The sequence below is a fragment of the Suricata suricatta genome, chromosome 14 (assembly GCF_006229205.1).
Source record: "Suricata suricatta isolate VVHF042 chromosome 14, meerkat_22Aug2017_6uvM2_HiC, whole genome shotgun sequence".
Lineage (NCBI taxonomy): Eukaryota > Metazoa > Chordata > Mammalia > Carnivora > Herpestidae > Suricata > Suricata suricatta.
This window is the reverse complement of record NC_043713.1, coordinates 26688483-26703297: the sequence shown is the minus strand read 5'-3', so window position 1 is coordinate 26703297 and position 14815 is coordinate 26688483. Positions and strand designations below refer to the sequence as shown.

General features: G+C 51.9%; 1 protein-coding gene across 1 annotated transcript in view; it reads left to right on the top strand.

Moving 5' to 3' along the window:
* Positions 1-13: 13 nt before the first annotated feature.
* RNF165 (ring finger protein 165) overlaps positions 14-14815 on the top strand; it is a 103640-nt gene continuing 88838 nt past the window's right edge. The window contains exon 1 of the mRNA XM_029922182.1: positions 14-107. Within this exon, the coding sequence (XP_029778042.1) occupies positions 47-107 (61 nt within the window). The 5' untranslated portion in view covers positions 14-46. The remainder of the gene's footprint in view (positions 108-14815) is intronic.

Genomic DNA, 14815 nt, shown 5'->3' with positions numbered 1-14815 from the left:
AGCCGCCGCCGCCGCCGCCGCCGCCGCCGCCGCGCGAGGAGCCAGGATGGTCCTGGTCCACGTCGGCTATCTCGTGCTTCCAGTGTTTGGCTCTGTGCGAAACAGAGGTATCGCTTTTTCCTTTCGGGGTCCGCTTCGGAGCGTGGATCGCCGCAGGCAGCTGGGGGGGGGCGGGGGCGGGCGTTGCGGGCGGCGGGGGGCTCAGGGCACACCCGCGGGGACGCAGGGCGAGCGGTGGCTTCTCCCCTCTCTCTTTTGGGGGACCCCCAGTGTGGGGGTGGCTGCCCTCGTGGGAGCTTTTGTAGTGAAGTTAGGGTTTGGCGATTTTGGGTCCCTCCCTCCCCAGCCCCATTTTTTATTCTTTGCGGCGGACGCGGTTCCCCCAAATCACAGCCCCTTCCCTAATACCTAGCCCTGTATGATCGAAAGAAGGAGAGAGATACATGACTGTGTGCGTGTGTGCGCGCGCGCGCGTGTGTGTGCAAGCATACTTGGTTTCTGTTATTTGTGTGTGTGTGTGTGTGTGTGTGTGTTGAGACATATATATGTTTTTGTGTTATTTGTGTTTGTATTTTTTCATCTTTTTGGTCATTGATAACCAAGGCTGGTTGGCTGGGATCTGGCATCTGCCCTATCCCGTGCCCCAGCCCCCACCCTCTGGTGGGCACTTGCACGATTTCCCGTCCGGTCCCATCCTTTTCACCGCGTTAACCCTTTTTCGTGTCGCCCTTGTGCCATTCCCCCCCCCCCCCCGCCCATTGTCTTTGTATGACAGTTGCAGTTATGGGTTCAAAATGCTTGGGTGCCTGTGTGTATGTGAGCGTGTGTATAAGTGTGTGCGCGCCTCGGAGTCAGACGTGCCCTGCCGTGCACCCCTGGTCCTGGCCGGAGCGGGGTGCCCGGCCCTCTGGTGTTGCGCTGTGTGTGAGGATGAGGTGGGACGCTGCCCCCACGCCAGGCCTTTGCCCTGGGCGGCCGTTGACAAAGCAGGAGGCCGGCGCCGGCTTTGTTTTTAACTGTGATATATGGGGTGTGTTTGCACGGTCCCCTTCCCCACATCCCCTATCCCTTACATTCTGCTCCAACAATAGCTTGATTTCCCCCTCTCCTCCCCCCACCCCCTACATTTCTTCCATTTTCTTTTAATCAAAAAATTCCCACTTCCCAAAACAAATCCGGGATGCATTTAGATTCATTTTTTTTTTTTCTTTTTGTATTCTGCCTCTGGACTCACATTTCTCTTCTTGGAAATGTTTCTGCTACCCTCTCCCACTCCAAGTCTGCTTAAATCCCTGCTGGCTAAGGCCCTCCCTCCTCCCCCCTCCCTCACGCACAGAATGATGTCTTCCCTTTGCGACCAGGGCCGCTCCACCGAGTCAGAGCAGGGGGTGGGGTCGCGGGGCCAGCGCTTTAGTGCTCCCCAGGGGCCCGATTGGGCAAGAAAATGAAAGCCCAGCCCTCTTTCTTCCAGCCCAGCTGTCCCCAGCCCCACGCCTCTCCCCAGAATCTAAAAGGCAAGGTTGGCCCCCTTAGGCCTGTTTGAACCGCAGTTTTTTTGTGTGATGATAGAATGATGACATTCTGCATTTATCAAATCTTTTTTTTTTCTTCATTGTGTAGCTCAGTGAATGGTCAACTCGCTGCTGTGTGCGCTGTGACCCTTCTGCCTCCGCATTTAGCTGTATTGTGACACCCCTCTTAACCATCTCCTGTCTCCATCTGAGGAAGGCATTGCTATTTAAGCGGCAGTATCCCTATCTCAGGCCGGTGGAGGGGATGTGGGGTGGGTGTGTGAGGAACAGGAGTGGGGCCGGGGCTGGGTGACATCTCCCTTGAAATGCCAACCCCCTCCCCCAATGCACAATTATGTCTTATTACTTGGCATTTCCTCTTAAAACGGGTGTGGAACATTACACTAGGCAGAAATTCAAAAATGATTAAGAAGGATGTTGAGCCTGAAAGTATAATTATCCTGATTAAATCATTATCATCCTCATTAATACCACGGATCTCTAAATACCATTGCAGGATGCCGATTTTACGTTTTGAAATTCAAATTGCTCAGCTGCCTTAAAATTTTATATTTAATACACCCCCACTTCCCCCCCAAAACACCCCAACAAAACAAATTCTGCCCAGCAGGCAAAGTTTACTTTCATGGCAAACACGCCCACAGGAAATTCAAGGGCTGAGAGTGAGTAGGGCTGTGGGTAAAATTTAGCACAATGAGATAAGAATTCATGACCTTTTGATAGAGGATACTAATGCTTAACCCAACAAGGTCCTACACCACAATCTTCTTGTAAAACTATTAGATAGCTTGCCAGCTTAAGTCTGTTCTTTTTAGTTTCCATTGTAGTAGTGTAGGATGTAGGCCATTTCAGAATAGATGTAGAGAAATAACCATTTTTGTATCTTCATCTTGTTTAGCTGAGTACATTGCACTGTAAATCCCTGTTAAGTGGATTCCTTTTGCTTTGGCTTGGAGGATCTAGCACCCCGTTGCCCGCTTCTCCGGGTGGCCATCAGCTAGCTTCTTGGCAGCACCCAGGAATAAGTGAAGAGATGACATTTAGTCGGAGGCAAAAAATAATGAGTATATCTATATCTATGAAAATCTTTGATGAAATGGCAGTTGCTTCTACTGCATAGCCTCTGAAAATTTGATGCAGCAAGGTCCCCGGTTTAAGGTGGAGCCATGGCCGTGGTATCTTAATTGTTTAATTGTACAATGTCAAGAGCATCTTTGGACATCTGCCCTGGCCCTCAGAGCTGCCCCTTTAACAGCCGGCTCCCTTCTGCTGCCTCACCAGCCAGACCTGCTTGAAAACTGAAACAAAACAGCGGCAATAATGAAAGAATAAGGCCCCTACTTCGAGGGCCCTTCCAAAATAAAGTCCCAAGTGGCTGCCCCAGATTGCCATTTGGCAATCTGAAAAGAAAAAGAGAAAGAAAAAAAAAAAAAAAACGAAGAAGAAAAAAAAGAATCCCCAGCAAAATGGTTTTCCATTAAACAGGGATAGCGTGTTCTGCTGTGCTGAATTACTTCTTGTTCTTATTTTGTGGGTAATTTTTTCTGTATCAAATATCCTTTTGGTTGTGTATCTTTTTCACCTCTTCTTGTACTAAAACTAAAGCATGATCTGTATTTTTTTACATCCCCAGTTGACAATGTACAGCGCTCGGTTAGAGATGTCACCCTGCTGAAACGTACTGTGGTCGTGTAGCCCCGGCCATCTGCTCATTGTACGCTGCTTTTGTTCTGTCGCCCTTCTGAAGCATGGTGGGCCCAGCCTTTTTTTTTTTTTTTTTTTGTATCGTGTGCATGATGACATTGTTACACACAGAATCCACTAATACTAATATACAATCTCTCAATAAAGAACTAGTTTTCCTATATTAACCTAGTGTGCTTTTTCTCTTGCTGTTTCCCATTTATTGTCGTATCCTGCTGTTTAGATTTTTTCCCTTGCTTTTCGATCCCCACCCTCACCCACCCACCACTCCCACCTCCCATTGTAAGATTCGAGTGAATGCCTTTTTTCCCCTTTCCTTTCCTTTCTTTTTTTTTTCTTTCTTTCTTTCTTTTTTATTTATTTATTTATTTTTGTGGTACAGATCTAGTCCGTATCTTTTTACAGTGGACACCTGGGGCCATGGGAAGGGTCAGCTTTCCTACCACACCAAAACAGCTCAGCTGCATAGGGACCCTATCTTTGGCCGCCTGCGTACCCAATAGCCTGCACATTTCATCATAGTTTCTAAGTTACATGGCACTCAGTTTGTGATGCTGGGGAAGAGGGAGGGGTATAACACTTAGGTTGAGAAAAGGGATACTGTTCTTAACTAGCAATCTTGTAGCATTTCAGACTTGCCTGAAAAACCCATTTTTAGTTGCGTTTTAACTTTTCCTTTTATTGTCTCATTGGTTTACTGTCCTTATAAATCATGCTGGGGGTAACATGTTTAATGTAGTTGAAACCAGAATTTTAAAGTGCCCTCTTCTGTGTGCATCTTTAAATTCTTGGGACCTGCAGTGTTAAGTTGTGCATTGAGATCCTGCATAAGGAAGATGTTGGGAACAGAAACCAACCCAGACCACCCCCACATTTAGCCCAGGGTCAGCAGCCTGACCTGTTACTGTAGAAATAAGAGGGTCTGTGTCCTCTGTAGGCTGTAAGCCAGTTAAAGCTGATTATAGCCTAGTTCCCTGACAGCTGCCTCATCTGTGGCCCTAGTGCCTCTCTTGAGAAAGAAAGCCTGATTTCTGCCATTGTGTGTGTATGTGTGTGTGTGTGTGTGTGTGTGTGTGTGTGTGTGTAGGAGGTGGGGTGCGGATCAGGAGGGAACTTTCCCCCAAATTGAATTGGAAGAAGAGCCCTTAACATGTATCTTTTTTTCCATAATTACATTTGAGATGCCAGTGGAGATATATTTTTCCCCCAGAGTGGAACCCAAATTCAAGCATTTGTCAATTACACCTATTCAACTTCAGCCCAGAAGAAGTCTTGCTAAATGAAGCATTTGAGACACTGAGGAAATTGGTTGATTAGAGAAATTCATGGTTCCTTCAAAGGGTCATCATTTTGGAGCGTTCTTTCTTGGGCTGTACCTCCTCCTCCCCTCTCTGGGCTATCCCCTGGGGTCCCTCTGCCCCTCTGCTGGAGTTCCTTCCCCACGGAGGTGTACCCTGCCTGAGCACAGTGCCTCCTTGCCTTCTTTGTGGCTTGGTAGGACTCTCCTCTCCTCCCGTTGCTGCCCTTTCTGCTCTGGGCCTTTGTTCTCGTGCTCTCCCCAGCCCGGGTGAGAAAGCTGAGCTGATTTACTGTGACACATGGACACACATGGAAGTTCCCAGCAGAGGCTCATGCTGTAATTGGTGCAAGAAGAGTAGGCAGGACTTCAAGGACTGTTTTTGGTTTTTGTTTCTGTTTTTGTGTTTTTGTTTTTGCTTCTCCTCCTTCCTTTTCTTCTTTTATTTTGAAACTTCTAATTTTGTTCCTAGTTTGAGAAAGCAAAATCAACCATTTCCCCAAACCGTCCTCAAAAATGGTAAAAGTACCCCAAATCAGGTGATGACCCTCATTTTTGTCCTAGAGAGCAGTGACTTATATTAGATTGATGTCAACCAACCCTAAGATTCTATTTCTCTAGATTCTGTGTGTCAGAATTAGTTTAACAATACATTGCAAGGATGGTCTCATAACCTAGTAATAATATAGAAAGTTCGTGGGGTTAGTGGGAAGTCGTGTTTTAACAACTTATCAAATGCACACTCTATTTTCACCCAGCTTGTGAGAAGAAACACATTGAAATGAAGAAGCCTTTCCCCCTGATTGGATGATCCAATCGTTACAAAGCCATTGTACTTTACATCTACTCTCTCAACCATCTGACACATATCCGTTTTAATAACTTTTGACTCCAGGATTTTGGAAAAGCCATCTGTTACTTAGATCCTACACCACAGACTTTGTAATGAAATGAAACACGGCTCTTGTTTACCAGTCTTCTTCTCAAACAAAAGAACTCTTTTGCAACTAGCATCAGATAAGGGCCACTTAATTGATGAGTTTTCTTAAATAATAGCTATCCATAAACCAGCAAATACAATTAATCACTCAAGATTAGGGGAAAAACCATCAAGAGTCTTGATGCTTTAAGCTGTAGGTAACCGAGACCTGGGTCCTCTTTCTTCATTTTACAGTTTGCTTACCTCCTGTCCTGCCCCATCCTTTCTCCCTGCATCTCTCCCATCTTTAACTAAGCAGCCTATAGTGTCCCATTGGAAAACTTACTGGTTTTCTGATTTCCTGTGTTAGGGAAGCAACAACTCTGAGCTGCATCCAAGTGCAGCGTGAAGCCCATTTTCTGGCCAGAAGACGCACACCCTTGACTCCAATTCAGGGTATGACTCTGGATCTCTCGATCCTACCTGATGACTGTTTGCACAAATGTGCAGGACATTTGTGTCTTTGTTTCTCTATGGATCTAAATAGCTCTTTAAAAGTTGCTGGCTTAACACTGTATGAAGGTGAATGAGTATTTGTTAGTTTCCAGTATGGCATGGCCACAGATGCAGATGAGCCAATATATCTCCGAGAGAGGTGGGGGAGAGTAATGGGGAGGGCTTGCCCGGGAGAGCAGCAGATCTTCTGGATGATTGAAGAACTAAAAGCAAATGTCCATAACCCCGAAGCAGAGCCTCTTGCAATGCCTGTGCCTTCATGTACTCCGTCATTCATTCATCCACTCACTCACCTGTCTGTTCATTTAGTTAATGAGTGTTTATTGAATACCTACTTGGGACCCAGCTAAGGGGGATAGTAAAGCAATGTAGGACCTGGGAGTCTGACCTCCTGAGGCTGAGGCTGATGCTGGGAGATGAATGCTTAGGAAACCAGATGCTGTCTAAGATGTTCTGTGATGGCAGAACATCCTGACTGGGTGAAGTGGGAAGGGCCTGGAGCAGTGCAGGGGTTGAGTCCTAGCTCAGTCTTGACCAGGAATGGTGAACTCACACTGATGCTCTGTGCATCCTCTAAACAGTGACCATCATCATACCTGATAGGGTGTGTCTGGGCTATTCAAAGGCACCAAGCACGCAGCAGGTGCCTAGGGTCTGCTAGCTGGCTGCCCCTCCATCCCCCATAATGGGAGGAATTTATTTGTGAGGGGTCAAATAAAGTCTCAGAGCTGACCTTCCTGAGGAAGTGGGGTTAAGATGTGCCTCTAAGAGTCGTATAAATACAGGAGGGAGGAGGAGGAGGCAGGGCTGCAGGTTGGGGAAGGGTACAAGTGAGACTTTGACTAAGGCCATGAGGCTCTGCTGATTTGCAAGACCAGGATGTGCATACGAGGAGGGGAGTGTGTGTGTGCATGGGTGTGCATGCGTGTGCATGTGTATAGGGGTATGTGTGCAGGTCTGTTGCCTTGCGTAGCTATAGGAGGCCCTGGGGCCATTGTCACTGTTTTCCCCAGTGCACAGCTCTAGAGGCCAAGCAGCACATGGTCTGGAGAATGTAGGAGTAAAGTCTGGAAGATATTTTGAAGCCAGATTTTGAAGGCCTCAGGAAGCTTCAGCAGAGTTTGAACTTGCACCTTTAGCCATTGGGAGCTCTTCGGGGAGACTGGTGTTTCGACAGCTCACTCTGGCAGCCGATGACAGAGGGGTGAGCCAAGGGGCCGAGCCAGGGAGGAGGTGTGGCAGGTTTCCAGGGGTGACAGAAGCCTAAACCAAAGAGCTGGGGGATGGGAAGGACAGGTCCCGCAAGGGGCCTTGCCATAGGAGAGCAGAACTGAGTCTGGGAGAAGTGCGTGGGAGTGTGTGAGACCGTTAAAATGAACTGGGAGATGGGAGCACCAGTCAGCTTCAGGGCGAGACGTGATCAGTGGGTTTGAGATGCCAAGAGTGACAAAGGAAAGGGGACCATGACAGTGTCCTGGGGTTTAAGACTTCCAGTACCCAGTGCGGTTAGGAAATTCACTTCAGTAACAATTTCTCATATTTACAACTCCCCTTATTCGGTTATATGCGGGCATCTTTAGTCGTGGGCCACTCTCTCTGTGGCTCCCACAGGACACAGACACCTGGGGGAGCGGTGCCCCCCTGTGCTCTGAGATCTCAGTTTGAATGATTTTCATGAAATTTCACCGTTTTTGAGAAGAGAGACTCCCAGGCAGGCAAGTGCCAGGCTTATTGCCTCCACATGTTTGCAGAAAGGTTGACTTTACCCACTTTTACCCACGTGAGGAGGAAGAGCTTGGTGTTTTAACAACTTCTGTGTTCTACCATGGAAGTCGTAGAATGACGTTTTGGAAGGTTTAGAAAATAGACCAAAGGAAAAAGAAATCTTTCAGATGTCCACCTGCTCCGATTATGTTAGTGAGTTCCTTCCACATGTTCATGCATACATACATATATGTATACTTTTTGGAGAGCTGTACATGCAGTAATGTATACTCCTGCATTCTCCATTTTTTTTACATCACATGTCACAAGCCTTTTCACGCTTTCCTGTATTGTCCTCACGAGCATCACTTTTAATAGGTGTGCAATATTCCTCTCAAACGGTGGCTCTGCACATGGGCTGGGTGGCATCCCATGCACTCACACGGCGCTGGGTTGAGGGTGGCTGTGGGCCACAGAAGAGGTGAAGTCAGCGGGATGGGTCTGATAGCACCAAATCTCTCTGCTCCCCATCAGCTTCTTCCATCAACAGGTCCAAACAGGTGGAGGGGAGGGCGGGTAAGAGAGGGCTTGGAAGGAGGAAATTTTGCATAAACTTCTGAGATCTGGATGCTGGTTTCTTTTTTGGCACAAATTCCTGTGATCATGAGCAGGTCAGCTTCCCAATCTGGGTCTCAGTTGGCCTGCCAGTCAAATGGGGATGATAGGTCCATCTGTCTGTCTTACTGGAAGAACTTATCACAGGAAGTGAGGCATATGAAACAAAGAAGAAGCCAGCCAAAGGCAACGGCAGCAGCAATGACTGGCATTCCCTAGTGGGGACCTGAAGACCCCTCAGACAGGCAGGACAGTGCAATGGGGACCCCCCAGACGAGGGGTCTTGCTCTGTCAGTAAGGGGGGAGGCTGTCGGCCCGTCCCACTCCGACTGCTGGGTGCCCTCACTTGCTATCTGCCATGGGAGTGACTGGCCGAACGACCCCTGGCCGCCCTCAAAAACTGGGATTTCCCCTAGATGAGAATCACTTGCATTTCATTGCCTTTTTGCCCTTCCTTCGTGCCACCTTCCTAGGCCACTTCCCCTGGCCAGCTCGCCGCGCACCGGGACGGCAGTCAGCGGCCTGCAGAGGCCCTGAGCGCCGACCCTACGCGGGCCCGAGCTCGCGGCGGGCGGGCTTCCCGGCGCTGCTGCCCTCCTTCGGCCTCCGAGCAGGAAGTTCCCGTGCTTTCCGGAGGCATCCTTTCCTTGAAACCTCCCGCGAGGCGCGCCAGCGCGGGCAGGGGAGGCAGCGCTCCGGGAAGTCACCCGGTGGGGGGCGCGGCGCTCCGCAGGTAGCCGCGGGGCGGGGAAGGACTTGGCGGCCGCTGACTCAGCACCAGCCGGCCGCGGGCCGAGGGGGTGGAGGAGCTCTCCGAGGCTGGGAGGAAGTGAGCGTTCGGCCTACACCTGTCTCAAGGAAGGGCAGGAAGCCCTGGAACAGCTGCCGCTCGCAGGCGGGGGCTGAGGTGGGAGGGAAGGGGGCGGAGGCGCGCTCGGGTCTGCCCCTCCCCCACAGCCAGCGTCGCTGCGGCTGCGCTCCCCCAGCTGCCGGGGCGCCGTGCCACCCCCTCCCCTGGCGCTCAGGGGCCTTGCCGTGTTCCCCAGGACCACCCCCCTCCTGGAGCAGTTGCTCTGTGGGCAGGAATGGATGAACGCCTTCCCCCAGGACTGGATATACTGGTGGCCTTCCTTAAGCCGGAGGAGGTGCCCCCCCCGCCCCACCGGGGGGCATTCCCTGGAGGCGGAGCTGGAATGTACTGGCCGGGAAAGAGCTCCTGGCCCCGTCCAGGCCTACCTCTCCACCTAGGAGGCATGGTCCTGGTGACCAGAGTTGAGAAATCCAACCCTGGGGAAGGTGAGGCATGGCAGGGGGAAGGCTTGGGTCCACAGGCCCGTCCCCTTCTTCAAGGCTCCCTGCACTGCCAGTCACCCCTGGCTCAGGAGCCTGGGTGTCCAGCTCCGTGGTGAGGGCGACAAAAGAGGGAGCTGGACAGAGCATCGGCCTTGATTTTGTGGGAACTGACCGAAGCTGCTTTTGGACAGCAGGTCGGCTAGACTGTGGCGCAGGTGGAAGTCCGGCTTAAGCGGGGAGCTCAGGTAGCTGGTCTGGACCGAAACTGGGCTTGGGAGGCAATGCCTGCTGGAGTCCTTTCTGCTGAGGGGATAGATACTGAGGCTGCTGCAGGCAGGGTGCCCGTGGTGGGTGGTTGGGGGCAGGGCTGGAGCTAAGCCAGAGGGGAGGTGCCCTAAGAGGCAGCCAGCCAAGGGGAGGGAGCCTGGGCTTATGGGAGGGGTGAGGGGAAGAGAGGTCATATGTGGTGAAGGGAACAACAGCCAACCAGCCCTCACCTGGGCAGGTGAGCCCGGAGAGTGATGGAGAAGGTGGAGGAGGAGCCCAGACACGAACCTGGGGGACATTTTCGGGTTCTATCCCCACCTCATCCTGAAGGGTCCTTGCTCAGTCCTAGCTCCCTGCAGGAGACAGGTGGAGGAAAGGAGCATGACATGAAGGATGGGGACGTGGGAGGAGAAAGTTAGAGACATGCCATGTGGTCACTGTTCCCCACGGCTCCTCAGCAGGTGGAACCTATCATCTCCTGAGTAAGTCTGGGTGGGTATCCGCAGAGTCCTTGTCCTCACCATGGCCCGGTGGTCCTGGCTTGCCCTCTAGGAGCATCCAGACTGGGGGGGGGGGGGGGGGGGGGGGGGGGGGGGGGGGAATTGGGAGAGGTATTCAAGAGACAAAGAGCAGAATGCTTGCCTCTGGGCAAAAAAAGGGCCCTTCTGTGCTCCATGTCACGGAAATATAGTGTGGTTTCCGGGTCTACTACTAAATCTGGGGAAAAAGAGGTTTTTCTTTAAACTAGACTAGGAGCTCTTAAGTTGCCCGTTGCAAATGTTGCATGAACTTTTGAGTGAAAATATAGGACTTGGATGACACATTTCACGTGGGCAGGTCAGACTGTACCCCTATGGGTGGGGGGCTCATTGTTTCACACCTGTCTGACATTCGAGTGCTCTGGGGAAGAGTATGAGGGGTTCTGGGTGAAGCAAGTTCTCTTCACAGAGATGGAAACCCAAGCCTGTCCAGTGGCTGGAGTTGTGAAGCCAGCTCCGAGCACCCCTGTCAGGATTGGGACCTGGGTGGCCTGACTCTGAGGGTCCAGTGCTCTTCCTGGGTCTTGGTTCAAGGCTGGCTGGCTGTGGCCTGAGCTCCAGCAGCTCCAACAGGGGTGGTCGAGTGAAGCTTTGTCAGGGGCACAACTGGGTGAGGCTGAAGACAGTAGGGGGTTTGGGCAGAGAGAGAAAAGGATGGTATTTCAATATGGCGGCTCATTTGCCCTATTGCTTCCCTAGTCTGGAGAGCCAGGGCCAGCACTGGGCGCGAGGGCCTGAGTGGGGGCAGTGGGGAGTGGAGATGAATCCCAGAAAGAAGTAAGTGAGGGAGGCTTTCCGGTGGGGGGTGTCTAGCAGGGCTGCCCCCACGACTCTCATTTTTACTGCAGTAAAATAAATACAGCGGCTCCCCCTTACCTGTGGTTTTGATTTCCGCGGTATCAGTTACCCACTAGCAGCTCGAGTCCGGAAACAGATGATCGTCTTTCTGACGTATCATTACAAGGTCGGTAGCAGCCTAACACTACATCACAGTGCCTGGTCGTTCACCCCACTTCATATAATCATGTGCGCATTTAATCACTGCACATCATCACCGGCCGGCGAGTCTGGGGCAGTGAGATGTTCTGAGAGAAAAACCATGTCCACATAACTTTTATTTGTACAGTATATTGGTACAGTTGTTCAGTTTATTATTAGTTATTGATAATCTCCCTGTGCTCTGTTTATAAATTACATTTATTACAGGCACGTGTGTATAGGAAAAAACAGTATATATTGGGGTTTGGTGCTCTCTGGTGTCAGGCCTCCATGGTGGGTCTTGGGACATGTTTCCTCCAGATAAGGGGGAACTGCTGGATAGCATAGAATTTGCTGTTTTAACCATTTTAAAGTGTGCAATTCACAGGCATTGGGTGTATTCACAACGGTGTGCCACCATCACCACTTTCTATTTTTAAAGCTTATCCATGGCCCCAACAGAAACTAAGGGCCCCCTTGACTTTGGGGCCTGCTCTGGGTAGGGCACGGCTGTGCTTGCCGGGGCTCCTTGAGGACAACTCGGGGAGATGAAGTGGTAGCAAGAAGTGCATGGATTTTGGCATCGGTTCTTGGCCTTGGCACCTATTAGCCAGGTGACTTTGGGCCCCTCTGAGCCCTATCTCTTCATCACAGAAAATGGAGATAATTGTTCTTGGTTCCAGCGTCTGGGGGCATGAGCATGAAGGAATTACGTATCAAGTTCAAGGCCCATGGAAGCTGCGGAGGTACTTGGAGAGAGGTGGTCATTCCCAGCCCCTGCTGCCTCCTCTGAACACATGCCCTGTTCATTTGGGCCTGGAGACCCCTGAGCACCCCTCAAGTGGGTCGAAAACACATGCTGGGCTACACAGAGGGCCAAGCTGATGGTCATGCTGGCTAGAAAGTGTGGCCCAGCCTGGAGGCCACTGGTCAGGGTTGGCACACAGGATGGGGAGAGGTTGCTGAGGCCTGGAGAAGTCAGGAGGGCCTCCTGGAAGAGGCAGAGCTGGAGCTGTTCCCCAGGAGGGAGATTTGCCCTTTGCTGCCTGGGGGAGCTATCAGGTCAGCTTGCCTCCACCACCCCCCTGCCCCGCCCCCACTAGGCCCAGATCCGATCCAAGAGGTGAATGTTCAGAGTCCTGTGGCTGTCATTCTTGTCTGAGTTTTCTTTTTCTTTTCTGGAGCATTGGGCCCTCTCATTTCACTGTCATCCCACCCATTCCAGTTCCTCCCTCCCTGCTCTTTTCCCTGCCCCCCATCTCCCCTGTAACTCTCTGCCTCCTCTCCCACCCCCTGCCCGAGCACTCCAGTGGGTCAGTGTGCTGTCCCTCGGGAGAGCTTGTGGAGGGTGAGGCTGCCCTAGGGGTGAGGGGGCTTTTGTGACCTCCCTCTGGAGTGGGTACCCTCCTCAGAGCATTGGTTCTGTTCTCTGCCGCATGGGGTCCTCATCCTGACGTGCCAGACCGAGTGGAGTTTAAATGAGCCCACCATGATGCCTGGCACAGAGTACAGGGCTGCTCTTGTTCCCTGTGCCTGTCTGCTAGGGACATGCCACACGCAGAATCCCCTGCCTGCTTCTAGGAGGCACTTTGAATTTGGTAAGGGCAACAATAGCGAGGAGGAAAAACTTGAAGCCAGAGTATCCTCATCTGTAAAGTGGGAACAATCCTAGTAAATCCACGCCCATACCCCCACTGGCCCTCCTTATCATGAGGCTCAGATCTGACAGTGGTTTTGTTCAGCTCACCTGACAGATGTGCACTGAGTATGTGCCCGGCTCAGGTGCTGTCCTGGGCACCGGAGACACAAATAAACAACAACAACAGAACACTAGCAGGTGCTCACGGGGCACTTGTCTGTGCCAGCCGCTTTCCTAAGCACCTTACCCTAACCAGACTCAGTGTGGTGGGAAGCAGTCAGGAGCGAGGTCCCAGGTACCTGCTGGGTGCTTTCTCAGCCTGCGTGGGGACATCCCAGGGAAGGAGGTGCCCGGGAGAGCTGGCCAGGGGCTGAGTCTTGAAGTGTGCATTGGCTTGGCCAGGGGAGCAGGTGGGGGCAGCGTGTGGCAGGCAGAGGGGATGCAGGGGCACCGGGCAGGCGGGAAAGCAGAGAGCTGCCCATGGGGCCTGGGGGTGAGGCTGTGGTCCTGTGGGGCAGCTGAGGCCTCCTCACGTCTAGTTGTCAGCACAGCTGTGTTGTCCATCGATTAGTGTGGCTGCTGGTTGGCTGGCTTGTGTCAAGAATGAAATGCACACACTCTACCCAGAGATGGTATATTCTGAGCTTCGGACTGAGGGCGAGATCAGGACACTGCTCTTGAAGGCCTAGGAAACAAGGCTGACATCTCAACAGACACCTCCTAGCTGCCATGGGTTATCATGGCCGACTACCTGGGGGGCGGGGAGGAGGCAAGAGACGGGGATGTGGTGTCCAGGAGTCTTGGAGGACATGGGGCTTGAGCTGACCCTTGAACTAGGGCCCAGGGCAGCATTTTCTGCCCTATCTAGCCAAACACTAGAACCCCTTGAGCTATTCAATGTTGTTTCTGCAGAAGTTGTATGTTCCACCACTTGGGAAAGTGCTGCACATGCCACCCTTGTCATGAAGGGTCCTTGAGCATGTGAGCACACGGAAGGTTCTGGGAACTCCCACAGCGCAGAATGCCTTTGGTTTTGCTTCAGTAGGACTTCCCCACACTACCTGACCACAGAACTGTGTGTGCCCCTGGTGAGTCCTAACACATCCCTTGAACCTGGTATGTGGAGACTAGGAAATGCCCACCTGGGAGCCGGGTCGCCTAACTCAAGGCTGGCCCAAAGCAACTCCTTATGTGAGGGGAAGTAGAGGCTAAGAAAGGCCACGAAAGGCAGCCCATCAGTTGGCGACTCCCTGTCTCGAAGGCCCCCCCCTCACCACCCAGCCCAGTCTTCCTCCCAGGAGGGCCATCTTTACCTGCTGAAGAGAAGACTCTAAGATCAGGAGGTCAGCGGTGAGCAGGTGACCCCCTCCCAGCGGGTGACACCCTTGCTGGCCGGCCCGGGGGAGCTCTGCCAGAGGGGGCAGAGGAGACCCTAGACAGAGCTCTCGGCCCCTGGAGGGACTGACCTTGTACAAAGCCCCGCTCTGCTTAAGATTTCCTCCCACCTTTTACATTCATGACCTTGTCCAGATGCCATGGGGTGGGCTTTCTCCCTGCCCATCTGGGAGCTCCCATGCCCATGTGCCCACAGCTACATCTGACACATTGCACACCTTCCACGTGGCACTTGATGTTCACATGATAGTGCACCCAGCGGCCCAACCCCAGCAGGTACGCACTCACCCCCACATGGGGTCCCCGTGTAATACACATCGTACACAATCCCCCTGCAGAATGTTCAGCACATATGCTCATTCACACTAACATCTGTACAGGATCGAAATGTGCAGTACACACAGTCACAGCTGCAAA